Source organism: Pelophylax lessonae, assembly GCF_965119305.1.
Source record: "Pelophylax lessonae genome assembly, chromosome: 1".
In the NCBI taxonomy this organism is placed as follows: Eukaryota; Metazoa; Chordata; class Amphibia; order Anura; family Ranidae; genus Pelophylax; species Pelophylax lessonae.
In genome coordinates, this window is record NC_138768.1 from 756,147,223 (window position 1) to 756,174,969 (window position 27,747).

At 42.7% G+C, this 27,747-nt stretch overlaps 1 protein-coding gene across 1 annotated transcript in view; it reads right to left on the reverse strand.

Moving 5' to 3' along the window:
* Nucleotides 1–617: 617 nt before the first annotated feature.
* LIAS (lipoic acid synthetase) overlaps nt 618–27,747 on the reverse strand; it is a 42,859-nt gene continuing 15,729 nt past the window's right edge. The window contains exons 4-11 of the mRNA XM_082243184.1: nt 21,745–21,825; nt 17,332–17,488; nt 15,096–15,153; nt 14,716–14,844; nt 10,249–10,394; nt 9,680–9,750; nt 5,090–5,201; nt 618–1,036 (exon numbers count right to left, since the gene is read on the reverse strand). Of these exons, the coding sequence (XP_082099310.1) occupies nt 984–1,036; nt 5,090–5,201; nt 9,680–9,750; nt 10,249–10,394; nt 14,716–14,844; nt 15,096–15,153; nt 17,332–17,488; nt 21,745–21,825 (807 nt within the window). The 3' untranslated portion in view covers nt 618–983. The remainder of the gene's footprint in view (nt 1,037–5,089; nt 5,202–9,679; nt 9,751–10,248; nt 10,395–14,715; nt 14,845–15,095; nt 15,154–17,331; nt 17,489–21,744; nt 21,826–27,747) is intronic.

Sequence of the window (27,747 nt, forward strand, 5' to 3'; positions counted from 1 at the left end):
GCCCTATCCCAGGAGGTATGATGCCATGGATAGGCACCAGAAAAGGAAAATTACGGTAAGTATATTACAATTTTCAGTTTTTCATCACAGAGAATATGTTTACACAATGTACTTAAAAGGAAATTATTTACTTGCAGCCAGCTCTCCTGCTGATGAGAAATTATAAATAGGAAATAGCGGCTACTTGGGCATGTAATTCCTGTCCAAAGACTGGCCCCATGGTGACCTTGAGTCAAAAAAACTATGAAATATCATGTTTTATATTTTCTCCAGTTCTGGGTGGAGCCAGGTTGGAGATTAGCCTGGCAAGGTACAGCAGTACACAGTCAAAAGATCTCTATAGTGACTCTGGGTATATGCTCACTTGACTTCAGAGAGAAAAAGCAGTACTGTGCACCACATATGGAACAAGGCAGTATTTACCATACAAACTGTCAAAATTGCTGCCAATTGCTTGAGGCTACTGAATGGTTCCCATAATTCTAACCCATTTCCAGTGTTTTTATTAAAAATAGAGCCCTTGATTCTGCATGAGAGTTCACAGTCCATGTATCCATAACATCAGATTACAGAAGAAGGCAGGGATTACCAAAACATATTCAGGTAATGACTGTGCATTTACCCTGGAAAATGAATTTTACACATACTGTATATCTGGTCTTGTGTATCCCCCCAGTGGTCACTAGTAGTACTGCACTGACTTCCTCTGATCAGATGGACGGTAGTTTAAAGCAGGTTGTTTTGAAAGCACTGTGCTCAATTTATTGCAAATGTTTGAAGAAATGTAACAGGCGGGTTTGCAGGCATTTGGGCGGAAGAGTTGCAAGAGCAATGAAAACCATCACAAATCCCTTGCCAGATAAGATGTACATCCGTCATATTCATTCTCCTCGGCCTTCTAAATTTTTCCTGAATGTCAACGTTTCTACATCACGATTCTGGTTGTTGAGTCCACCAGTTCATACAAAATAGAACTTTATTCTTTAAGCAACTTTTGTCTTTCTTTTCTCCACTAAATTCTTTAAAAAGAATTCACCTAAAAAATAAAATAGAGGTTAGCTTATTGACATTGGAATGAGAAATGCTGTATGACAAATACGAGGTCCTCAAGCTTAAAGCGGTATTAAACCCAAAAGTAAATGCATTCTTCAGCTAACCAATCCTTTAACTTCATGGCTGCATGAGTTTCACCTTTCACGCTTCCTATCTTAGGGTGTCTCCACTCTGGATGGAGGAGCAATGGAGACACATTTGGACAGAAGCACTGTAATCCAGGGAGAGGGCAGAGTTAGATGCACTAGCAGATTTAGATGAACTTGGCTAGCAAATTAAAGCCAAACTTCAGCTAAGACTTTGTAGCCACAGTTTTTTTCTTTGTTGGGATAGAGTTGTTAAATATATGAATACAAGCTGACTATTGTAAGCACCCCTGTCAGTGGTAAATGGTTTGTCCCAACCCTCTAGATGTCACTATTGCTGTTGCTCTAACTGCTATTTTTGGACAGCCTAGTCTGTTAAAGGAATTTGAAAAATAACAGATTTATTGGCCTGAGCGCCAGCTGAAAATAAGGAAAAAAGCCTAATACAGAAAGCTAATGCAGCCAGTATATGTAAGGTTTAGTAAACTGCAATATAATAGGAATTTGGACATACCTGTAAATTCTGTATCTTGGAGTAAAGTATAGGACACAGGATTGGATTCTTAGACTATACCTTCAGGTGATTGGACACTAGCAAAAGCTTGGCTGGGACTGCCCCTCCCATTTCCTACCCAGTGTTTCCAAACAAAACCTCCCACTCTATGAGTCTTCATTTTTTTTTTAGCAAGCAGTTATATAACAGAGAATAGAGGGGAGGGACCTGTATCATGTACTTTACTGTAGGACAGGGATCTCCAAACTACGGCCCTCCAGCTGTTGCCAAACTGCATGTCCCATGAGACATTGTAAAACCCTGACAGACACAGACATGACTACCAGAGGCATGATATGAACTGTAGTTCCTGAATATCTAATAGGTCGTAGTTTGGAGACTGCAAATGAAAACAAAGAAAGGGGCGCACCAGCCTAGCGCATTATCCTCAGCAAGCTTTTTATCGTTGGACCCAGGCATAGCCTTCAGGCTCTGAGGAAGAGGCACGGCCTCGAAGCGCGCGGGCCCTCCGTCTCCACGAGACATTGGACTTTCATAAAGATGCTGCTCTATGGAATTGAAATGCTGGAATATTACGCATGTTTGTGAGTAGCTGATTTTAAAATGTATGTTATTAAAAAGCTCGCTGAGGATAATGCGCTAGGCTGGTGCGCCCCTTTCTTTGTTTTCATTTGCAGTGTTTGGTTGACAACCCCGGTCGTAGAGGGCAGCAAAGCTTAGCCATAGTGGATGCCAAGTGTGAGTTCCGTGATACAGGCAGCCTGAAGACCCAGTTCTGAGCGCAGGAGCAGGGTGCTCAGCATCTCTATTTTCATTTCTGTCGTAGTTTGGAGACCCCTGCTCTGGGATATGGAATTTACAAGTACATTGACGTATAACTAAAGGGAAAACCTTTTTTTTTTTTTTGGATTAAAAGGGGAGGGATTCGATTACCTGTCAATGTTTATTCTGTCTGTGTCCCCGTTAAGGAAAGTCACCCTCTCTATTTATCCTGTTTACTATTATCGTTAAAAGTGGAAGTAAAAGAAAATCCCAAATTTTGGGTTGTCCCCAGAAAAGTATTAGAAGGGACATTTTCCATTCAGGACACTAGTTGTGGTCCCAAAGGATCCCCTTAATCTGCAGGGATTTCCTCTCCCTTCCTGTTTGGCTATGGGACAGGAAGTGAAGGTAAAACTCTGCAACAGAACATAGACGGCAAAAAAAAAAAAAGAAATCTGACAGGGGATAACCCTCCCTTACTCTATCCAAAATGAAAAAAAAAAAGTTTTGCCTATACTTTAAACGTGCCAAAATACTGGCTATGTCAAGCACAATTGAGCGTTAATGCATTCCAATGCCCAGAATAAATTAATATTGCCAATAGAATCCATTAATGATCAAGCACTTGATGAGCCCAAATGCGCCTAAACACATGTTAACCACTTCCATACCGCAGTACATCATATGACATCTTGGGCTTTGAGTGGGGATATTTGAATAATAGCTGCAGATATCATTCAGATTTTTTTCAGACGGCGATTCCCTGCACCATAAGAACAATCATAGCGGCTGTTCAGCTGCTTGATTGTACTTACAGGCGGCAGGAGAGGACATGCAGTTTAATACAGGAGGAATCAGAGGGCCTGGCTAGTTAGAGCTTACAACCAAAGAGGGAGGGTCAAGAGATGAAAAAGTTAATAACTGTGGGGGATGGGCTGATGAAGAAAATAAATATACATTTGTAAGGGGAACAGGATAGGCCTTTCTGAAAAGATGAGTTTTCAGGAATCATCAAAAAGTATACAGAGTAAGAAATAGTCAAACATGTTGAGATAGGGAGTTCCAGAGGATGGGAGAGGCTCTGAATAAGTCCTGGAGGCGAGCACGGGATGAGGTGACAAGGGAGGAGGACTTGGAAGGAACAAAGAGAATGATTTGGTTGGTATTATGAAACAAGGTTAGTGATGTAGCTGGGTGCACAGTTGTGGATGGCTTTGTAAGTTGTTGTATCTTGAACTTAAAGAAGAGTTCCGCCTTCCCCTAAAAAAACTAGAAGTCAGCAGCTACACATACTGTAGCTGCTGACTTTTAATATTAGGACACTTACCTGTCCTGGAGTCCAGCGATGTCGGCACCCGAAGCCGATTTTGGTATCGGCTCTCAGGTGCTGCCGCCGCCATTCTGGGGAAGGGAACCCGGCCGGGTCCCCACTGCGCATGCGCGAAGCACGCTGCGCATTCCTATTGGCTCGGCGGCAGGGGGAAGTAGGAGGGGGCAGAAGTTCCGGGACACTGCTCCACGACCCATGTCCCAAAAGAGGGGAAGGGGTACCTGTCAAAAACGGGGACCTTTTCCCCCTCCCCCCTGAAAGGTGCCAAATGTGGCACCGGAGGGGGGGGAAGCAAAATAGCGGAAGTTCCATTTTTGGGTGGAACTCCGCTTTAAAGTAGAACTATAGGCAACACTTTTTTTTTTCATTTTGGATAGAGTAAGGGAGGACTATAATCTCTGTCAGATTTTTTTGCCATCTGTGTCCCACTGGAGAGATTTCCCTTCACTTCCTGTCCCATAGCCAAAAAAAGGAAGTGAGAGGAAATACCTGCAAAATTAAAAGGGATCCTCAAGCCATCAGAACGAGTGACCCAATTGGAAGATTTCCCTGCTATAACTTTTCTGGGGACAACCCAAAATTTTTAATTTTATTTCACTTTCAATGATAATGGTAAACTGGACAAACAGAGAGTGAATCTCCTTAGCAGGGGCACAGACAGCAATAAAAGCGGACAGGTGTTCTAATCCATACCCACTCTATCCAAAATTGAAAAAAAAGTTTTGCCTTTACTTCTACTTTAATTCCTCGGGTGAGTGGAAGCCATTGGAAGGATCAGCAGAGAGGGGTAGCAGACACTGTAGTAGTTTGTAAGGAGGATGAGCCTGGCAGCAGCATTCATGATGGACTGAAGGGGGATAGCCTATGTAAAGGTATCCAATGAGGAAGGAGTTGCAGTAGCTGAGGTGGGAGAAGACCAGGGAATGAATTAGGAGCTTTGTGGTGTCATTGATTAGGAAGAGGCGTATCTGGGAGATTTTGAAGATGTTGAGGCAGCAAGATTTGGACATTGATTGGACGTGGGGCCGAAAGGATAGTTCAGAGTCCAGGATTATACTTAGAACCTTGGCATGGAGAAATGGGTTAATAGTTGACCCATTGATCTTAGATTTCTCACATTTAAAATCAATAGTTTCCTCCTTCACAAGAGGAGGATACAGCACCAGCAGCTGCCTAAATACCCTAACAGTGACTTCATCCTATCAAATTGTCCAATAAATTTCTACCCGGCTCAGTCAATTTTTAAATTGAAAGGCCAACCACAGCTCAACTTTGCCTGATTCAGCAGGGATCAGACTAAATATGAGGCGTGTTTGGTCACTCCAACAGCACTGCTGGACATACCTGCTTTATAGGATGACCGAACCAGAGGTCCACTGGCTGTATAAAGGAATCCTAATTTGTTGCCTACTTCTTCCCAATATTTAAACTTTTCAGGCGTGACATATTCTTCAACCTGCAGATGATATAAAGAAATAGCCATCAAGTTTTCATCTGTTACCTGCCAAGGCTATGCAGTAAGCATGGTAGCTGAGTGAAAATTAGTACATTCACAACATTTATTTTATCCTCAATACCTTACAATCATTCAACTACAATATATGTTTTGTATGTGTTTCCATTCACACATACAACTGATAATGAGATCTGCCAGCAGATAAGATTATACAGTCCTGGAGTTCTCAAAAACTGAATTTTTGTAAAATCTTACCGTAAAATTCCTTTCTCTGAGTCCTCCGACAGTCGCCGCCACTTCATAATCTTCACTAATGGGGGTAATTGACCTTTGCTCCGCAGGAGTAGCTAGGCAACAAGATTTGTTAATATCAAAGCTTTTAGCATATCACACCCCTAGGGGGTGGTCCCCTCAGTCAATACCTCCCTGCTTCCTGCATTCTCAACTCAGTTTCAGTAGCATAGCAGTAAAGTACATAAACAAACCCCAAAAGAGGGGCGGGGGCGGCGACTGTCGGAGGACTCAGAGAAAGGAATTTTACGGTAAGATTTTACTAAAATTCCGTTTTCTCTTACGTCCTCCGACAGTCGCCGCCACTTCATAATCTTCACTAATGGGGACGTCCCAGAGCAGTGTAGACATGAGGGGTGGGAAAAACGCAGCCGCGCCTAAAGCAACGCAGTACCCACATCAGAAAAAAGAACCTTACTAAAGTAAGAGAACCAACTGGGCAACAGGAAAACGTGCTCAACAGGAGCAACAACCCAGGAAGAACAAGTAACCTAGGGGTAAAAACACCCCAACAGCCAAGGACCCAAACAAGGGACCCTAAGGCACTGCCGCACTAAGAACTTTACGACCAAAGGAAGCATCTGCCAATGCCTGAACATCCACCTTGTAAAATTTTGAGAAGGTGTGAACGGACGACCAAGTCGTCGCCTTACACACCTGGGCCACAGAAGCCTGATGACGATAGGCCCAAGACGTACTCAGAGACCTGGTAGAGTGCGCCTTCACAGGGAAAGGAGGAACCTTCCCCTTCAAAGCATAGGCTTGCACAATGGTCTGTCTGATTCATTTGGCGATGGTCGCAACCGACGCCGCCATGCCCTTCCGAGGACCCTCTGGAAGGACAAATAGAGAATCCGACTTGCGAAAGGATTTCGTCGATGACAGGTAAACTCTGATCGCCCGAACAACATCCAAGGCGTGCAAAGCCACCTCCTTTGGATGCTTAGGCTTCACGCAAAGCGAAGGTAAGACAATGTCCTCATTGAGGTGAAATTCCGAGATCCTCTTCGGAAGAAAAGAAGGGTTAGGTCGTAAGACCACCTTATCCAAGTGAATCACCAAGTAGGGAGAGCTGCAGGACAAGGCCGCCAGCTCCGATACCCTGCGAGCCGAAGTGATCGCCACCAAAAAGGCAACCTTCTTGGACAACAGAGACTGACAGGGAGCTCAGCACATACACAGACATGCAGGGTCACACAGTCACAGACTGACACCCAAAACAGACAGGCCCCCACATAGAATTGCACTTACCAGTCCGTTTGCGTGGGGAGCCTTCTCTAGCGACCAAACCACTGCACTGAGGACAGGGAGTGTCGCAGCCAGGACGCAGTGGAACTGCGGTGCGAAACCGCAAATGGCGTCCGGTGAGGTAGCCACCTCACAGGCAGCATCCCTGCAGCGAACAGGGATGGGTCGTTCAATATGCCAGGGAAACTTGAGCTGAACGCTCGATGGCAGGCTGGGAAGCCCCTGGCCCTGAACCCTGGGATCCAGGGTGGCCAGTCCGAGACCCAGCTCCGCATGATCATCTTCATCCGAAGAAACTAAACTAATGCTGAGAAAAAGAACAGCTAAGTAAAAGAAAGAGAAAAATACTCAAAACAAAATCAAAAAGAGGATAGAAGGCTGAGACTGAAAGCCCCAGCACAGGATCAGCCAGCTACTCCTAAGCTAGGCATTAGAAACTGGGTTGAGAATGCAGGAAGCAGGGAGGTATTGACTGAGGGGACCACCCCCTAGGGGTGTGATATGCTAAAAGCTTTGATATTAACAAATCTTGTTGCCTAGCTACTCCTGCGGAGCAAAGGTCAATTACCCCCATTAGTGAAGATTATGAAGTGGCGGCGACTGTCGGAGGACGTAAGAGAAAGAGTATTTTAAAAAGGTTTATTTTTAAATGACAGTGCATCTGGAACACATTCAGAGCACTTTACTTTTTCCACATTTTGTTATGTTACAGTCTTATTCCAAAATGGATTAAATTCATTATTTTCTTCAAAATTCTACAAACAATACTTCATAATGACAACATGAAAGATGTTTGTTTTAATAAATTTGCAAAGATTTAAAAAAAAAAAAAAAAAAAATCACATGTACAAAGTATTCACATCCTTTGCTCAATACTTTGTTGAAGCATCTTTGGCACCAATTACAGCTTCAAGTATTTTTGAGTATGATGCTACAAGCATGGCACACCTATTTTTGGGCAGTTTCTCCCATTCTTCTTTGCAGGACCTCTCAAGCTCCATCAGGTTGGATGGCCAGCGTTGGTGCACAGCCATTTTCAGATCTCTCCAGAGATGTTCAATGGGGTTCAAGTCTGGGCTCTGGCTGCGCCACTCAAGGACATTCACAGAGTTGTGCCAACTCCTTTGTTAACGTGGCTGTGTGCTTAGGGTCGTTGTCCTGTTAAAAGATGAACCTTTGCTCCAGTCTGAAGTCCAGAGCACTCTGGAGCAGGTTTTCATCAAGGATGTCTCTGTACATTGCTGCATTCATCTTTCCCTCAATCGTGACTAATCTCCCAGTTCCTGCTGCTGAAAAACATCCCCACAGCACCATGCTGCCACCACCATGCTTCACTGTAGGGATGGTTATGGCCAGGTGATGAGCAGTGCCGGGTTTCCTCCACACATGAAGCTTGCCATTCAGGCCAAAGAGTTCAATCTTTGTTTCATCAGACCAGAGGATTTTGTTTCTCATGGTATGAGAGTCCTTCAGGTGCCTTTTGGCAAACTCCGGAATGGCTGTCATGTGCCTTTTACTGAGGAGTGGCTTCTGTCTGACCACTCTACCATACATGCCTGATTGGTGGAGTGCTGGAGAGATGGTTGTTGTTCTGGAAGGCTCTCCTCTCTCCACAGAGAAATGCTGGGGCTCTGTCAGAGTGACCGTCAGGTTCTTGGTCACCTCCATGACTAACGCCCTTGTCTCCTAATTACTAAGTTTGGCTGGGCGGTCTGCTCTAGGAAGAGTCCTGGTGGTTCCAAACTTCTTTCATTTATGGATGATGGAGGCCACTGCGCTCATTGGGACCTTCAATGCTGCAGAAATGTTTCTGTACCCTTCCCCAGATCTGTGCCACAATACAATCCTGTCTCGGAGGACTACAGACAATTCCTTGGACTTCATGGCTTGGTTTGTGCTCGGACATGCACTTTTATCTGTGGGACCTAAAATAAACAGGTGTGTGCCTTTCCAAATCATGTCCAATCAACTGAATTTACCACAGGTGGACTCCAATCAAGTTGTAGAAACATCTCAAGGATGATCAGTGGAAACGGGATGCACCTGAAATTAATAGTGAGTGTCATGGCAAGAGCTGTGAATACTTATATATATGTGATTTTTAAATGTTTTATTTTTAATAAATTTGCAAAGATTTTAAAGCGGAGTTCCGGCCTCGGAAATGTTTTTTTAATAAAAATACCCCCGGGACAGTCCGGGCTAGTACATTTCATAATGGATAGCCTCTGAACTGTCCCAGGTCGCACTTACCTTTTAGAGGAAATACTTACCTTGAAAATGTCATCTCAGGTGTGGGCCAGGGCATCCTCTTCGTCCCGGAATGCCCTGCACCTGTCCAGCTCGTCAGTTCCGGTGCAGGCACATCATCCCTGCACAGCTTCTGGGGCCGGTGCAGGCGCATTGACTCCTGGGAGCGATGATGTTCATCTCCCAGGAGTCAACGTAAGTAGGAAGTGACGGCGCGGGCCGCGGCCGCAGAGGGAGGAAGTAGAAGGAAGGGGAGTATATTTTCTTCAAAAACAAGGTAAGTAAAGAAAAAAAAAAATCGGGAGTATCCATTTGTTTTGTTTTTTTGGGATTTAAAGCAAGCGGATGGCCCAAAGTAGTTTTTGAGGACGGAACTCCGCTTTAAATCAAACTTCTTTCACGTTGTCATTATGTGGTATGGTTTGTGGAATTTAATCCATTTTGGAAAAAGGCTGTAACATAACAAAATGTGGAAAACGTCATGCGCTGTGAATACTTTCCAGATGCATACTATGTGAATGGGATAATGTAACAAACATAAAGTAGGTGATATCCCAATTGGCTGCAAAAGTGCAAATACATTTAAAACTTGCATGCAGAGGTTCTCTGTAACTTTTATTGTAGGATTACTAATTAAGGTAGTGACACACTTACTTTAGCTATGTTTATTCATCTCAGAAGTGGTTTATTACCTTTAGATGACGTTTAGTTGGCTGCATATACTGGCCAAGGGTCAGACAGTCCACATCTGCTTCTCGCAGAGCTAAAAAAGATAAGAGAGTTTGTATACTGATGTAAATGTACATATCATGAGAGAAGTGACAACTCCTATTTTCCATGTGGAAGAATCACTTCTATAGTTTAGAGTAAGTGTAATTAGACTCAAGCACAACATTTTGATATATTGCAGCCTAGCAGTCATTATTAGGGAGGGAGGGGGATTCCTTCATCCATCTCTTTGTGTGGATGGAGGTTTCGTCTCATTTTTTTTTGTTCTGCCTGCTGACTGAACTAAAAAAAAAAAAAAAAAAACGAATAGAGCATGGCAGGCTTTAGTCTTTGGTTTAAGAATTTTAAACTATGCAGCAGGAAAAACTGCTGATGGAAATGTAGGTGAGGAGACACCTACTGGCTGTTCTCTTCATTACAGCATCTAAGCAAAGCTAGGATTTCACTTAAACTTCTCTTGCAGTAGGCTAAAATCACTTATATTTCTATAGAGTCAATGGCATTTGTACATATAACAATATTTATCTCATACCTGTCATTGTCTCATACACTTGTTCATCTGTCTCTCCTAAACCCAGCATGATGGAGGTTTTTGTTACAATGTCTGGATGGATATGTTTTGCATGCCTCAAGACACTTATAGACTGTTCAAAATTAGCCCGAGGGTCACGGACATGCCTGGAAGATTAAAGATAGACAATTCCGTGCATTTAAAGGGAATGCATTATGTTTTTTTTATTATGTACAGAAGTTAAACAACTTTGTTCAAAATAGTTGTGTTTCATTTTTTAATCAGGTAAATGGGAAATATTGAATATGTAATCAAATATGTGCAAACTGTACTTATAATAGATATATACATAGAGTGATTTTCATCTAAATATACATGTTATGGTGCCTGTATAGTCCTAGCTGTAACATCCCTATGAGGAGCAGTGCCCAACATGGAGCATAACAAGGCAACTGACCACAGAAAAGCAATGATGGAGCACCATTTTCCACTACCACTGACAAAATGGCATCGTTCCTTCCATTGATATAGAGGCACCATTCTGACCACTGACACAGAATATATTACTCTCACTGACCCCTGACACAGCATGTATTACTCTCACTGACACAGCATGTATTACTCTCACTGACCACTGACACAGAATATATTACTCTCACTGACACAGCATGTATTACTCTCACTGACAACTGACACAGCATGTATTACTCTCACTGACCACTGACACAGCATGTATTACTCCCACTGACCACTGACACAGCATGTATTACTCTCACTGACCACTGACACAGCATGTATTACTCTCACTGACCACTGACACAGCATGTATTAGTCTCACTGACCACTGACACAGCATGTATTACTCTCACTGACCACTGACACAGCATGTATTACTCTCACTGACCACTGACACAGAATCTATTACTCTCACTGACCACTGACACAGCATGTTTTACTCTCACTGACCACTGACACAGCATGTATTACTCTCACTGACCACTGACACAGCATGTATTACTCTCACTGACCACTGACACAGAATATATTACTCTCACTGACCACTGACACAGCATGTATTACTCTCACTGACCACTGACACAGAATATATTACTCTCGCTGACCACTGACACAGTATGTATTACTCTCACTGACCACTGACACAGCATGTATTACTCTCACTGACCACTGACACAGAATATATTACTCTCACTGACCACTGATAGCATGTATTACTCTCACTGACAACTGACACAGCATGTATTACTCTCACTGACCACTGACACAGAATATATTACTCTCACTGACCACTGACACAGCATGTATTACTCTCACTGACCACTGACACAGCATGTATTACTCTCACTGACCACTGACACAGAATATATTACTCTCACTGACCACTGGCACCTAGGGTTTTAATGCTTTCAGTGACCACTGAAGCAGGGCCATCTTGTACCTCTACTGACAATTGATGCAGGGGCATGGTTTTCAGCACCTGACTAGGGATGGGTTTAGACGTGCTCAGATCGTACCCGCCAGGAAGCCATCACTGCACACTGACAATCATAGGCAGTGAGGCATTTCCCGGTCCACAGCTGCACGTACACACACTGTCTATTATTGGTGGTGTGCAGTGATGGCTTCCTGGCAGGAACATTCCAAACACACCTAAGCCCATCATTATCACTGACACTAGGGCATGGTTGGATCCTTTGGACAATGATACTGAGGAATATATTACTCCCACTGACCACCAAAAACAGCAAAATTTTTTACTTCCACTGATGCCAGTGCATGGATTATTCCCCCTGACCCTGAGCATTTATTTCTCTCAATGAGCACGGAGGTAGGGACAATTTGTACTCCCACTAATCACTGATATTGGGGCATTTTTAATTCCCAGTGATGTGGGGCATTCTTTACTTCCACTTACCACTGATGCAGGGACATTTTGTATGTGTACTGACCCTTGACGCAGGGGCATTTATTACTCACACTGACACATGATTTAGGGGCATTTATTACTCCCACTGACCCATGATTTAGGGGCATTTTTTACTCCCCCTGACCCATGTTTTAGGGGCAATTATTACTCCCGCTGACCCATGATTTAAGGGCATTTATTGCTCCCGCTGACCCATGATTTAAGGGCATTTATTACTCCCACTGAACCATGATTTAAGGGCATTTATTATTCCCTCTGACCCATGATTTAGGGGCATTTATTACTCCCGCTGACCCATGATTTAGGGGCAATTATTACTCCTGCTGACCCATGATTTAAAGGCATTGATTACTCCCGCTGACCCATGATTTAAGGGCATTTATTACTCCCGCAGACTCATAATTTAGGAAAATTTTTTTTTACTTGCCCTGACACAGGAGTATTTTGTATTTCTACTAATTTTTGGCGTAGGGGCAGGTTTACTTACCTCCGATGTCAGGGCATTTTTTGTATACTCCTACAGAGAACACAACCTGGCTCCCAAACAGTGAACTGGCCTTTTGTTTAGTTTGAGGATCCCTGCCCTAATGTGTGTATGCTGGCGAAACTTCAGTAAGGACTTTAGATTGCCAGCTCTGTTTGAAAAAAAACGATAAGCAGGATAACATGCACAGTAAAATGAAAGCTGAAATTTAGGAAGGGACTGCTTTGCATAGTTACATTGGTTCAGCTTGCACCAATGTAAGTATGCATGTGCCAAACCTGGCCAAACCCTGCGAAAGCTGGAAACCAACGTAGTAGGCACTGCTACTACAGTGATCTCTGCTGTTCTGGATCCCTTGCTGAGCAGCTGCCCTGCTGCTTAGTGAACACAGGAGGTTGGTTGATCAGCATGGGCACCATGAAGAGAACACTTTGCACTCTCAGTAAACGCAAAGTGTTTTCTGATAGGACAAAATGGAGTGTGATGTCACTGTCCCACTTTTCAACCTTAAAATCAGAGAACTTTGCATTCATTGAGGAAATGCTAGGAGTTTTCTGAATGGTCAGCAAGGAACCTCCTCTGTTGATTAAGCACCAGGGCAGCTGCTTAGCAAGAGACCCAGAAGACAGCAGAGATCACTGTAATAGTGTTGCCTACTACACTGATTTCCAGCTTCCATGGAAATTGGCAAGGTATGGCACATGTATACTTAGCATTGCTCCAAGCTGGACCAATGTAACTATGCCAGATGGTCTATAACTAAACTTCAGCTTTAAATTTAACATCTGTAAAAGTTAAATAATAATAATTAGTCAGGTTTTGATCTGTCAAATAAACAAATTTCAGCTAATAGTGTGATGACCCTGACACAATAAAATGTTGGTGATCTGTTTGTGACCAGCTAGGCTAGGGCTACACTGGAGATTTTTATCTCAGTGAATGGAAAATCGCTTAGAGAATAAATTGCTTTTATGTGTTAAAAGCATGTGATTAATTGCGCACGATTTTCTTTTCTGTGTGCAGATATTAACAATTTCCTGTTCCTAGTATTGCCTTTATAAAACAAAATGCATGCAATACCCAAATAAAGTTGATGTCCTTTTTTCCCCACAAATATAGCTTTCTTTTGTGGTATTTGATCACCTCTGCGGTTTTTTTTTTGTTTTTTTTTTTGCGCTATTAATAAAAATAGACCAACAATTTTGAAAAAAATATATATATATTTTTTTTTTACTTTCTGCTATAAAATATATCTAATAAAAAAATGTAAAAAATCAAATTTCTTCAACAATTTAGGCCAATATCTATTCTGCAACATATTTTTGGTAAAAAAATCCCAATAAGTGTATATTGATTGGTTTGCGCAAAATTTATCACGTCTACAAACTAGGGGATAGATATATGGCATTTTTATTTATTTTACTAGTAATTGCGGCGGTCACCAATTTTTAGTGGGACTGCGACATTGCGGCGGACAGATCAAACACCTAACTGACACTTTTGAGGGAACCAGTGACATTACTACAGTAATCAGTGCTAAACATATGCACTGTTACTGTACTAATGACACTGGCAGGGAAGTGGTTAATACCAGGGGCGATCAAAGGGTTGAGTGTGCCCCTAGGGGATGTTTTCTAACTGTGGGGGGGATGAACTCACTAGATGAACACAGTGATCTGTTTTCCTAAATAACAGGAACACAAGATCACTTTGTTCATCTCTGACAGAACAGCGGTCTGCTTTGTCTACATTGGCAGACCAGCATTCTGTCTCTCTGGGGAGTAATCGCTGTTGGCCGGCAGACATTGTGTACATGGGTCTGGCCGATTGGCTCTCCCTCTAGCCAATCAGCGCACGTGCGTGCCTCCGGTGGCCTACGCCCCCCGGCTTGCTATTGCTTTCATGCAATAGAGTCGACTTGCTGCAGTATATGTACTGCTAGCGCTCGGCAAATGGTTAAAGGAATAACAACTATTTCTGTTCTAGGTTGGGTAATTCCAACTAGCCCATACTTGTGCTAATTAAGAAAGACATACCATTGATAAGTATACATTAGTACCTTTGTAAAGCTGGCACAGTCTCCACATTGTGAGCAAAGACATCTAGACCAGAATGAACAATGGTTTGTACAGCTTTCTTATCTCCTCGGAAGTCTGGTGTTAAACACTCAACAAGTATTTTAGGATTTCTGCAATAAAAAAAAAAAAAGTAAAAATGTTTACAGAAAATCTATGCATACAAGAGTGAGAAAAAAATATATTGCTCCCCATGTCTTACCATAATACTTTATTTAATGCACCTTTCTAACTCCATCTTAGGATGGTTATACAGAGCCCAGTAGGAGCATTTAGTACAACAGATTTAACAATCTTTTGTCACAGAGCAATTAGTTTGATTGAATTAACTGATTGTTGACCTCCGACATGTTTATGCATTTACCTTTCTTTCAAGTGAGACACAGTTTTTGCAAAGTGCTCAGCACCTCCATCTGAGAGATCTAAGAAGAAATGCATATGAAAAAAGGGCAAATATGGAAAACTAAGCATGTATCTAAGATAAACTAACAGCTTTAGGCCACATGCACAATGGGCATAAAAAAATGCCACTTCCTAAGTGATTCTAAAGGAAAGAATAAAAAACAAAAAAGAAAACCCAAAAAAACATGTTATATTTACCTGCTCTGTGTAATGGTTTTGCACAGAGCAGACCTGATCCTTTTCTCCTTGGATCCCCCGCTGGTGCTCCTGGCTTCTCCCCTCCACAGAGTGCCCCCCAAAAGCAAACCTCTTGCTATGGGGGTACTCGAACAGGCTCACTCCTGAGCCACGCTGTGTATGAGGTGAGACAATAAGGAGGAAGAGACCTGGGAGAGCCGCCGTTTAGGAAATATTTTAGCGAGCAGCAGCCTGTTAAGTCACCGGCGCATGCGCTCTGAAGGAACGGCATGCCTGTGCCATTCCTTCAGAGCTGTGTGCCGTGGCTGAGACGCCCACATGCATGCACGGGAGTGACGTCATCAAGGCTCGTCCATTCAAGTGGCTGCAGCCCTCAAACCTGAAAAGAAGACTGGGTGAAGATGGAACCCTCTGCAGAGGTGACAGTGTGCTGCTGGAGGGCTTCGTTTTAAAGAGGTTGTAAACCGAGAAAAACATTTTTTTTTTCTTTACATCCTGAAAGAGAAAGACATAATGAGCTAGTATGCATCGCATACTAGCTCATTATGAAATACTTACCTTAGAACGAGCCCCCGCCGCGCCGCTCTCTTACCTCTATGACGGGCGGCATGTCCAGTCGCCCGTCTTCCAGGATCACGGCATCCGGCCATCTGATTGGCCGGAGCCGCGGTGACGTCACTCCAGCGCACGCGCGCGGGAGCCGACGGTCACGGCACGGGGCTCTGAAGGAACGGCACGATTGGCCGTTCCTTCAGAGCGCATGCGCCAGTGACGTCACTGGCTGCATGAAATGTAAATATCTCCTAAACCAGGGGTCTTCAAACTACGGCCCTCCAGTTGTTCAGGAACTACAATTCCCATCATGCCTTGTCATGTCTGTGAATGTCAGAGTTTTACAATGCCTCATGGTACGTGTAGTTCTGCAACAGCTGGAGGGCCGTAGTTTGAGGATCCCTGTCCTAAACGGTACATGTTTAGGAGATATTTACAGTACCTATAGGTAAGCCTTAATATAGGCTCACCTATAGGTACAAGTGTCAGAGGAGGGTTTACTTCCTCTTTAAGGTCTTTCATATTGTACCAGTGCTTATTATCACATTATGATATTGCCTTGCAGGAGGAAACTTTTTTTTTCAAAAGTTTACAGTTTATAGTTGTATACACAACTGTGGGAAATAATATTCCCAATATTACACAGGGTATAGCACAATGTATTTTATGCTATAGAACTGCATATTTTTTTAGGCTATATGAACACAGGCTTATGCATTTATGCTCCAAATGTGCTGCCAGAAATTGGCAGAAAAAAAATGCCTTAAATGTTAACCATGTACACGTGTTTATATGCATATGGCGTTTAGAAGCGTATGAGCATAAATTCATTGCATTGGCTAGAATATTCATTTATTCTAGCTACTGAAACAGTAGTATGCACATTTGCACGTGTTTATGTGCGTTTAGCGTATGGGAGTGAATTACGCTAAAAAAAATCCTCTGTGAATGCAGGTTTGGGGCATTTTTATATGCCCAAGAATGCTGCACATATAAGCATATGCACATCAAATAACATAAGAGCTGCTTTCAGAGGTGTAAAAAAAAGAAACACCAAACGCCTCTAAAAAGCAGACGTTTTTCTGCCCCCTCAGTCTGCTCTGACTGCCTGAAAACAATAGAAGTTGCTTGTGTACTCGGTGAAAATACACCTTAGTTTCCATATAAGAAAATGCTAAAAACATGAGCCACTGAGCGTACATAAGGGTCAACCCATGACAACAGAGAATCTCACTCTGGGACTTCTGCCAGAAGTAAAAGCTATAGTCCAGATCAGAATTATTCATCTTAATGATATAACAATGGATATTCTTTCCCTTAGATGAGACTTAGGAGAACATACAGCTCACATATAGGACAAGCCTTCATTTTTGTGCAAGTAAAGAGAAATAGTTGAGTTTTGTTCTGTATACATATGCCTACTGAATGCGGCCGATAAGCATACCAACCATCTCTATCCACAGAGGTGAGAACCACATAGTCCAGTCCCCATTCTGCTATGGCTTTAGCGGTGTTGTATGGTTCCTCTGGGTCCAGTGGAGGAGGTTGTCTGGAAGTTTTTACTGAACAGAATCGGCAACCTCGGGTACATGTATCTCCCATTAACTGGCAATAAAACAGAAAGAAACAAACATTAAAATATTACATTAAATGTACGAAAACATCAAACATCTCTAAGAGCAAAAAAACCCAAGTTTTTTAGATTTATTATGTTCAGGGCTAAAGAAAGCCAGCCAGCAGCCAAGTAAATGATTTCCAAACAGCAGGATGAACTCTAGGCTCCATTGGCAAGCTTATCCGAACTGCTTTGCTGAAAAAAGACCATAGTCTATAAGGCTCCATAGATGAAGCTCAAACTACACACCCAGCTGAATGAGTGAAAAGGGTCATTTTTTTCTCCTCCCTTCCTGCCTATTCTGTACAGGGTATAAAATAAAGAGACACACACAATATATAAATCTTATGTCATGGACATTTTGTCTATTAATGCATTATTTGCAAAGCAAATATTTTATTTCAATAGTAATCAAAGGAAATAAAGTATTAATTTAAAGACTTAAAATGGAAAATAAATCAATAAATCTGACACAAAGGGGTCTTAAAAAAAAAAAATGAGAAGAATTCAACAAGCATTCACTCGTCCTTGAGAAATTCTGCCTTTATTTTGCTTAATACAGTGATTTCCTATGATCCTCAGTCCCGTCTAGTGGCCTTAATGAAATATTTGATATTATAATTTAGCAAAAATACCATATTATGGCCACCAGATAGAACTGATGATCGTAGAAAATCACTGTATTAAGCAAAATAAGGGCCACGTTTTTCAAGAACTAGTCAATGTTTATATTCTTTCAAATGTCTTAAAAATAGACCACTGTGTCAGATTTATTTGTTTATTTTCCATTTGAAGTCTTTAGGCTTCTTTCACACGGTCCGCCTCCGCAGGCGGATCCGTGTTGCTCAGCGGCGATCGATCCGCGATCCCCGCTGAGCCGGGCGGGTGACAGCTCCGTCTCCGCTTGCAGAGCGGAGAGGGAGGTGTCTCAGCACCCGCTGCCCTCTATGGGGGATCGGAGGAGAGCGGACCGCTTGTCCGCTCTCATCAGATCCGCTCCGCTCCGATTACTGAACGGATGGAAAAATAGGGTTTCCATCCGTCCAGATTTCAGCACAGGATCGGATGCGGATGGCAGCGGGTGTCAGCGGAGGTGACCTCCGCTGACACCCGCTGCCCCATAGAGCTGCATGGAGGATCCGATCAGATCCGCCTAAAAAACTGACAGGCGGATCTGATCGGACCGCCCGTGTGAAAGAGCCCTTAAATTGATACTTTATTTCCTTTTATTACTATTTATATAAAATATTTGCTTTGCAAATAACCAATTAATGGACAATAATATGCCCATGGCATAAGATTTATATATAAACTATATTGTCAAAAGTATTGGGACACCTGCCTTTACAAGCACATGACCTTTAATGGCATCCCAGTCTTAGTCCGTAGGTTCAATATTGGGTTGGCCCACCCTTTGTAGCTATAATAGCTTCAACTCTTCTGAGAAGTCTGTCCACAAGGTTTAGGACTGTGTCTATGGAATGTTTGACCATTGTTTCAGAAGCGCATTTGTGAGGTAAGGCACTGATGTGGACGAGAAGGACTGGCTCGCAATCTCTGCTCTAATTTATCCCAAAGGTGTTCTACTGGGTTGAGGTGAGGACCATGTGCAGGCCAGTCAAGTTCTTCAACTCACTTATCCATGTCTTTATGGACCTTGCTTTGTGCACTGGTGCTCAGCCATGTTGGAACAGGAAGGGGCCATCACCAAACTGTTCCCACAAAGTTGGGAGCATGAAATTGTCCAAAATGTCTTGGTATGCTGAGGCCTTAAGAGTTCACTGGAACTAAGGGGCCAAGCCCAACCCCTGAAAAACAACCCCACATCATAATCCCCCTCCACTAAATGATTTGGATCAATGCACAAAGCAAAGAAAGATATAATGTTATGGGGTGTTTCTCTGCAGCAGGGACTTGAGCACTTGTCAAGCTAAAATGGATGGGGCAAAATACCATCAAATTCTTGAGGAAAAATGTGAAAAAAAATGTAAATGTCCTTGTATGGCCTAGTCAGAGCCCAGAAAAACATTATGAGTCAGCAGCTACACATACTGTATAATGTAGCTGACTTTTAATATTAGTACACTTACCTGTCATAGAATCCAGCGATGTCAACACCCCAGCTGATGTTTCCAGCGGCTCTCGAGTGCTGCCGCCACCATTTTCTGTAAGGATAATCGGCAGTGAAGTCTTGCGGCTTCAAAGCCGGTTCCCTACTGCGCATGTGCGAAGCGTGCTGCACTTTCTGAATGGCTTGGCGGCGGGGGAAAGAGGCCGAACATCCAAGTGATTGTGGCGCGATCTCCCGGAAGTGAGGATGTGTACCTGTCAAAAACAGGCACCTACCTGTTTATCAATGTTTGTCACATAGGTCCAAATGTGTGTTTTTTTTTTTTTAACTAAATAGACCCCATAGTATTAAAGCTTCCCTTTAAGATGAATCTAAAATAATTTTGGAGACATGTGAATGGAATCACCGTATACATGTCAGTTAGTACTTAAAAAAAAACATACAAACCTGTTTCTATGTATAGTAAGCAGTTATAAATGTGTACTGCTGCATCCACACTTACTCAATATATATGCAGGTTTTGCTTCCTAATTAGAAGCAGCGTACCTCTTTGCTCCTCTTTCTCAATAACTGTACATTAGTTTTACAGGGGTGGTGACTCCCCAGCCTGATATATAGATAGGCACCTAAAGGAGAAGTACAGTCAAAGCCTGTTCGTTCTACACTCCTGTTACCCGTTTTCAGCAGACAAAGCTAAAGCCCGATGTCGGCTGACGTCATAGACCCAGTCCAGGCTCAGGTAAGATTGCAACAATGAAGATGGGATCTGCCCACATACCTGGACTGGCACTCCAGAGCCACTGACAGCCTGAGCCGGCTGCTGCCGCCCCCTTCGCAGCCCAGCGCTCCAGTGAGCGCAGGGGGGAGCAGAGCAGAAAGCTGGTGACTAACAGTCACCAGCTCTCTGCTTGGGAACCCTGAGAACTGAGTGATCTGCGGTGTTTGATCACTCAGTTCTCAGTGTTAGAGCCGGCGGGGACAGAGGCAGCTTTGGACTGATACTGCATCCACCTAGGCAAGAATGATTCTGAAAGAAAAAAAACATACTGTTCTTTTAAGGCACAATTGACAAATTTGTACATAATACAATTAGAATATATGAAGGTATGTTGTTTTTATGATTTTAGTGCACTTGTCCTTCATGTCCTCAGACCGGGGCATCAAGTGGGCCGCACAGGGAAGATTTCCATTCCGATGCACTATACAAACAAACAACAGACGTCACTTCCGGGATCGGTGAAACCGGAAGTGTACCATTTGGCGCGAAAATGGCACCATGAGTTCCCTCCCAAAGGGAGGAGTTATTACAAATGGGCAGAACCAGTCCTAATCTGTCAAGGTACATATAAGGAGCAGTGTGCAGTGTGTCTGTGTCCTCTGTTGAAGTCGCACACGACGAAACGCATCAGGACACAGGCACGCTGTTTCCCTGGTAGTCACTAAGGTCTTGGTCAAACTCCGGAGCTTATCCATGAGCCACACGGTCAGATCCTGTGCAAGAACGGTGAGCAGGCCATCACATCGTGATTACCAATTACAGGCTTGAATATTTCTATCTTTGATGTAAGCATATTGGAAGTGGGGGTTTTTATGTGTAAGTGTGGGTACTAAATAAAGTTTTTTTGAAACGGTATCACACTATTGTGCCTCCTATCTTTCCAATCTTTTATGGTTATGAGCTGATCTCTCTGACAAAGACCGGCAAACTGAGTCCTTCTGGTGAGAGCAGATGTGGTCCGAAGCATCAAGGGTCCAAACAACCAATGCTTACATGCGCATTTTCATGTTATTTCTGGTGAGTGCCCACTCTTAAGGGGTCACTGATGGTGTGGTGAAGGCTTATACCGGATTGAGTATTTTAGAACACCGGGAACACCGAATATTTGAGGAAACACTGGCTTGTTTTATAGAGACTGTTTTGGCGGTTTAACTCTCTTACATGAGGACTATATGATCAGGATATGTTATATACATATTAAGCGCTGCTGAATGTGATTCATGCTGGACATTGTTGGTTTTAGTATTTATTACATTACATCTTACACTGTACAAATAGTATTCACTAGTTCTCAGGAGTTTTCTGTTATTTTACACTACTTTTGGATCGTTCCACATCAATCAAAAATACAGAAACAATTTGTTAAAACGGTAGTTTAAAATGAAGCTTTCCCTCACCATGATGGTTGCTGTAGCAGTGCCATATTCTCCACCACCCCAGCACTCTCCGATGTTGGGGCACCGAGCCTCTTCACATACCTGATTAATACACAATATATTATCAGCATGTTCACAACCAGAAATACACCCAATAGTACTAGCAGCATTACATTACACGGTATGTCTAACACACATCTAAGCTTTTTTTTTTTTTTTTAAATGTACCATCAACCTCAGAGTCCATTCACACTGCCGCGACCAGAAAGTCGCCTCATAAGGGGCGACTTGTTAGCGCGACTTTCATGGCGACTTCAGCGCGACTTATATGATAGACGACTTTGTACGACTTTGCATTTGGCCAATCAGAATATGATGTGTTCCTCATTGCCTCATTGCCCACCAAAAAAAAGTTCTTAAAAATTGTCGTTTTTGATAGAGAGACAATTATTGAAAAAATTATTTAAAAAAAAAAAAAAGATTTCTTTGGATTTATTTTCTGGGGGGTCTAAAAGGTGTACCTGTGAAGTTTCGGCTCTGTAGCATGTCCAGAACCAGAAAAAGAAGATCATTTTTCTTAGAATTTTTATTAGCGCAGGGAAAGGGTTCCGCTCCTGTCACACCTGGGCGTTTTTATTTCAGGCGTTTATTGGGCATTTTTTGGGCGTCTTTGGAGGCAGGCATGACATCTGAACTTCTGTATAGGGGTATATATACACACACACACACACACACACACATATATATATATATATATATATATATATATACACACACACACATATATAGGTGTGAAAGGAGGGTAACACCATCCCTGCAAATAATTTCAGTAGCGCAGGGATAGGGTTCCGCTCCGTTCACACCTATATGTGTGTATGTGTATATATACATATATGTGTGTGTGTATATATACCCCTACACAGAAGTTCAGATGTCATGCCTGCCTCCAAAGACGTCCACAAAAAAGCCCAATAAACGCCTGAAACAAAAACGCCCAGGTGTAAAATGAGCGGAGCCCCATCCCTGCTCTACTAATAATTCTAAGAAAAATTATCTTTTTCTTATGGCGGTCACCCTGACATGGATGAGTTCTGTCACCCTGGCATAAAAGGAGCAGAGCCCCATCCCTGCTCTACTAATAATTCTAAGAAAAATGATCTTTTTCTTATGGCGGTCACCCTGACATGGATGAGTTCTGTCACCCTGGCATAAAAGGAGCGGAGCCCCATCCCTGCTCTACTAATAATTCTAAGAAAAATTATCTTTTTCTTATGGCGGTCACCCTGACATGGATGAGTTCTGTCACCCTGGCATAGCAGTCAGAGTCAGTTCACCCTAAACTACACTACGGTCACCCTGACACTTAACACTTTCCCTACAGAAACTAGATTATTGAATCTAACTATAGTGGTATATAGTACCCTAACTACACTGCATATCCCTCGATCCCACGAATCAGTGTCCACCAGTGCCACTGCCCACCAGTGCCACTGCCCACCAGTGCCACGTATCAGTGCCACGAATCAGTGTTCACCAGTGCCACTGCCCACCAGTGCCACGAATCAGTTTCCACCAGTGCCACGTATCAGTGCCACGAATCAGTGTCCACCAGTGCCACATATCAGTGCCACGAATCAGTGTCCACCAGTGTCACATATCAGTGCCATGAATCAGTGTCCACCAGTGCCACATATCAGTGCCACGTATCAGTGCAACGAATCAGTGTCCACCAGTGCCACATATCAGTGCCACAAATCAGTGTCCACCAGTGCCACGAATCAGTGTCCACCAGTGCCACATATCAGTGTCCACCAGTGCCACTGCCCACCAGTGCCACTTATCTGTGTCCACCAGTGCCACTCACACAGACCAGGCAGAGATAATGGTATATAGGAACTGTAGACATGGCTGGAATGTGAGGAATGCCTGGTTAATTTTCCTTCTTCTTCCTGGAAAGTCGGATCACAAGTCGCTTCAAATAAGATAAGGATCCGGCTTGGAGGCGACTCCCATTGAAGTCTATTGGCACAAGTCGGATAGAAGTCGCCTCAAAGTAGTACAGGACCCTTTTCTGAAGTCGGAGCGACTTCAGTAGTGCCAATTAAGACGGCTCTCATTGATTTACATTGCATTTGTTATGTCAAGCGACTTGGGGCGACATGAGGGCACACAAGTCGCCTGACAAGTCGCGGCAGTGTGAATGGACTCTCAATGCAAATCTTATTCCAAATATTTACTAATCAGAATGTTAAAAAAATAAAAACTTCATTACCAATTGGTATAACGCAATGATATTTCTATGATTTCTGGTATTACAAAAGACGTCAAAACTCTTACTCTGTATGGAACAGTGTACAGCTGTGTTAAAAATAATAGCAGTGTGTATATAAAAAAAAGTGAGTAAAGTTCAAAATCCTTATAATAGCTTTTATTTTCATACACGCAAATGCATTGGGAACACTGTACAGTCTATTCCAAATCAACACATCAAGAAAAATGTTTCAAATGTGTTATTACGTTACAGAAAGTGAAGAAAAAGGAATATTGGGCTTTTCCAAAAAATAGCAGTGTCTGCATTTTTCTTTACAAACTCAAACATTTATTATATAAACTAAACTAAAAAAACCTGAAGATTTCTCTTTGCAGTTATTCCTGTGAATAATTGAACTAATATTTTAGTTGTATAACCACTGTTTCTGAGAACTGCTTCACATCTGTGTTGCATGGAGTCGACCAACTTCTGGCACCTGTGAACAGGTATTCCAGCTCAGGATGATTGCACTACATTCCACAATTCCTCTGCATTTCTTGGTTTTACCTCAGAAACAGCATTTTTATGTCAACCCACAAGTTTTCTATTGGATTAAGGTCTGGGGATTGGGATCGCCACTACAAAACCTTAATTTTGTTGGTCTGGAACCAAGATGCTGCTCGCTTACTGGTGTGTTTGGGGTGGCTGTCTCATTGAAACACCCATTTCAAGGGCATTTTTTCTTCGGCATAAGGTAACATGACTTCTTCAAGTACTGATGTATTTAAACTGATCCCTGATCCCTGGTATGCGATAAATAGGCCCAACACCATAGTATAAGAAACGTACTCCTATGATGCTTGCACCACCATTGCTTAACTGTCTTCACAGCGTACTGTGGCTTAAATTCAGTGTTTGGGGGTCGTCTGACAAACTGTGTACGGCCCTTAGACCCAAAAAGATCAATCTTGCTTTTATCAGTCCACAAAATGATGCGCCATTTCTCTTTAGGCCAGTCAATGTGTTCTTTGTCAAATTGTAACCTCTTCAGCACATGTCGTTTTTTCAACAATGGGACTTTGCGGGGGCTTCTTGCTGATAGCTTGGCTTCACATACAGTGCATACGGAAAGTATTCACAGCCTTATTCCAAATGGATTACATTCATTATTTTCCTTAAAATTCTACAAACAATACTCCATAATGCCAACATGAAAAAAGCTTGTTTGAAATCTTTGCAAATTTATTTAAAAAAACTAAAAAAAAAAAAAAAAAATCACATGTACTGTAAGTATTCACAGCCTTTGCCCAATACTTTGTTGAAGCATCTTTGGCACCAATTACAGCCTCAAGTCTTTTCGAGTATGATGCTACAAGCTTGGCACATCTATTTTTGGGCATTTTCTCCTATTCTGCTTTGCAGGACCTCTCAAGCACCATCAGGTTGAATGGGGAGTGTCGGTCTCTCCAGAGATGTTCAATCAGGTTCAAGACTGGGCTCTGGCTGAGCCTCTCAAAGACATTTACAGAGTTGTCCCGTAGCCACTCCTTTGTTATCTTTGCTGTGTGCTTAGGGTTGTTGTCCTGTTGGAAAATGAACCTTTGCCCCAGTCTGAGATCCATTGTACTCTGTAGTAGGTTTTCTTCAAGGATGTCTCTGTACATTGCTGCATTCATTTTTCCCCTCCCAGTTCCTGCTGCTGAAAAACATCCCCACAGCATGACGCTGCCACCACCATGCTTCACTGTAGAGATGGTATTGGCCAAGTGATGAGCGGTGCCTGGTTTCCTCCAGACATGAAGCTTGCCATTCAGGCCAAAGAGTTCAATCTTTGATTCATCAGGCCAGAGAATTTTGTTTTTCATGGTCTCAGAGTCCTTCAGGTGCCTTTTGGCAAACTCCAGGAAGGCTGTCATGAGCCTTTTACGGAGGAGTGGCTTCCACCTGGCCACTCTACCTTATAGGACTGATTGGTGGAGTGCTGCAGGGATGGTTGTTATTCTGGAAGGTTCTCTCTCCACAGTGAAATGCTGGAGCTTTGTCAGAGTGACCATCCATTTCTTGGTCACCTCCCTGACTAAGGCTCTTTTCCCCCCGATCGCTCAGTTTGGCTTGGCAGCCCGCTCTAAGAGGAGTCCTGGTGGTTCCGAACTTCGTCCATTTACAGATGATGGAGGCCACTGTGCACATTGGGACCTTTAAAGCTGCAGAAATGTTTCTGTACTCTTCCCCAGATCTGTGCCTCAATACAATCCTGTCTCTGAGGTCTACAGACAATTCTTTGGACTTCATGACTTGGTTTGTGCTTTGACATGCACTGTTAACTGTGGGACTCTATTCAAACAAACTGCTTTCACGTTGTCATTATGGGGTATTGTTTGTAGAATTTCGAGGAAAATAATGAATTTAATCCATTTTGGAATAAGGCTGTAACATAACAAATTGTGGAAAAAGAGAAGTGCTGTGAATAGTTTCCCGGATGCACTGTAGGTGTCTTCTAATTTGTTACAGTACTCACAGGTATCTTTAGACCTTCTTTGATCACCCTGGAGCCGATCATTGGCTGAGTCTTTGCCCTTTTGGCGATTCTTCCATGCATTTGAATGGTATTTCTCTGTTTTTCTTCCACATCTTTCTGGTTTTGATTTGCATTTTAAAGCATTTGAAATGAGCAGCCTATCAGTTTCTGCACTTCTTTATAGGTTTTCCCCTCTCCAATCAACTTTTTAATAAAAGTACACTGTTCTTCTAAACAATGTCTGGAACGACCCATTTTACTCAGATTTTCAGAGATAAATGCGCTATGCCCAGCATGTACAACATTTGCTGCCTTCGTCCTTAAATAAGGGCCACCTGCTTGAACCCCGTTTTCTCATAGACTGAATGACCTCACTAATTAAACTCCACACTACTATTATTTTAAACAAGCCCCTTTCAATTAATGGTTCAATTCCACAGAATTAGCAGCATGCATGCCATGACTGTTGGGTATGTTGGTTTTCTATTACTCTACTACACCTACTAGTAAATTATTTGCCATGTAGAAATATAATTTTTACCAAAAACAGTGATTGATCTGGCTAGTGATGTTGGACTGCTATTATTTTGAACACAACTGTATATATATTTTTTTCACTTCAAGCTAAACTCCAGGCAAACAGCTTAATGGAGAAAATATTTATACTGGAGCAGTTTTCCCTGCCAAAAGATTAGTATTTCTGTCCATCCAGATCTGCAATTTATACAGCTCTGGCACATCACACAGCAGGACAAGAGACCTGATTTTTTTTCTCCTGCTGCAGTTCGGTAACACTGCTTGCATTTAACAAACATGTATTATGTATTACTGAATATAGAGCTGCATTATTTGGCGTGCTTTTAAATCTGGTTTGAATTCAGTGTTAACCGTTCTTTGTAGATTTAAGACATTCAGTTAAAGTAGAACTTAAAGTGGTTCTAAAGCCTGGAGGTTTTTCACCTTAATGCATTCAAGGTGAAAAACATTCTGTGCTGCAGATCCCCCCCCCCCCTTTTTTTTTTTTTTCCTGAGCCCGATCAGATCCAAAAAAGTGAACGAGAGTATCGGCTCTCGCCTCTGTCTCTCTCCTTATTAGGCAAATTGATAGCAGCGGAAGCCATTGTCATAGGCTGTGACACAGGAGCGGGGGATGCAAGCCATCCACTCTGTGTCAATAGATGCAGACAAGGTGGCTTGGGAGCGAGCATGCACAGATGCCCCCATGCTAAGCGGCTTTCTGTGGGGGCACCCGCCA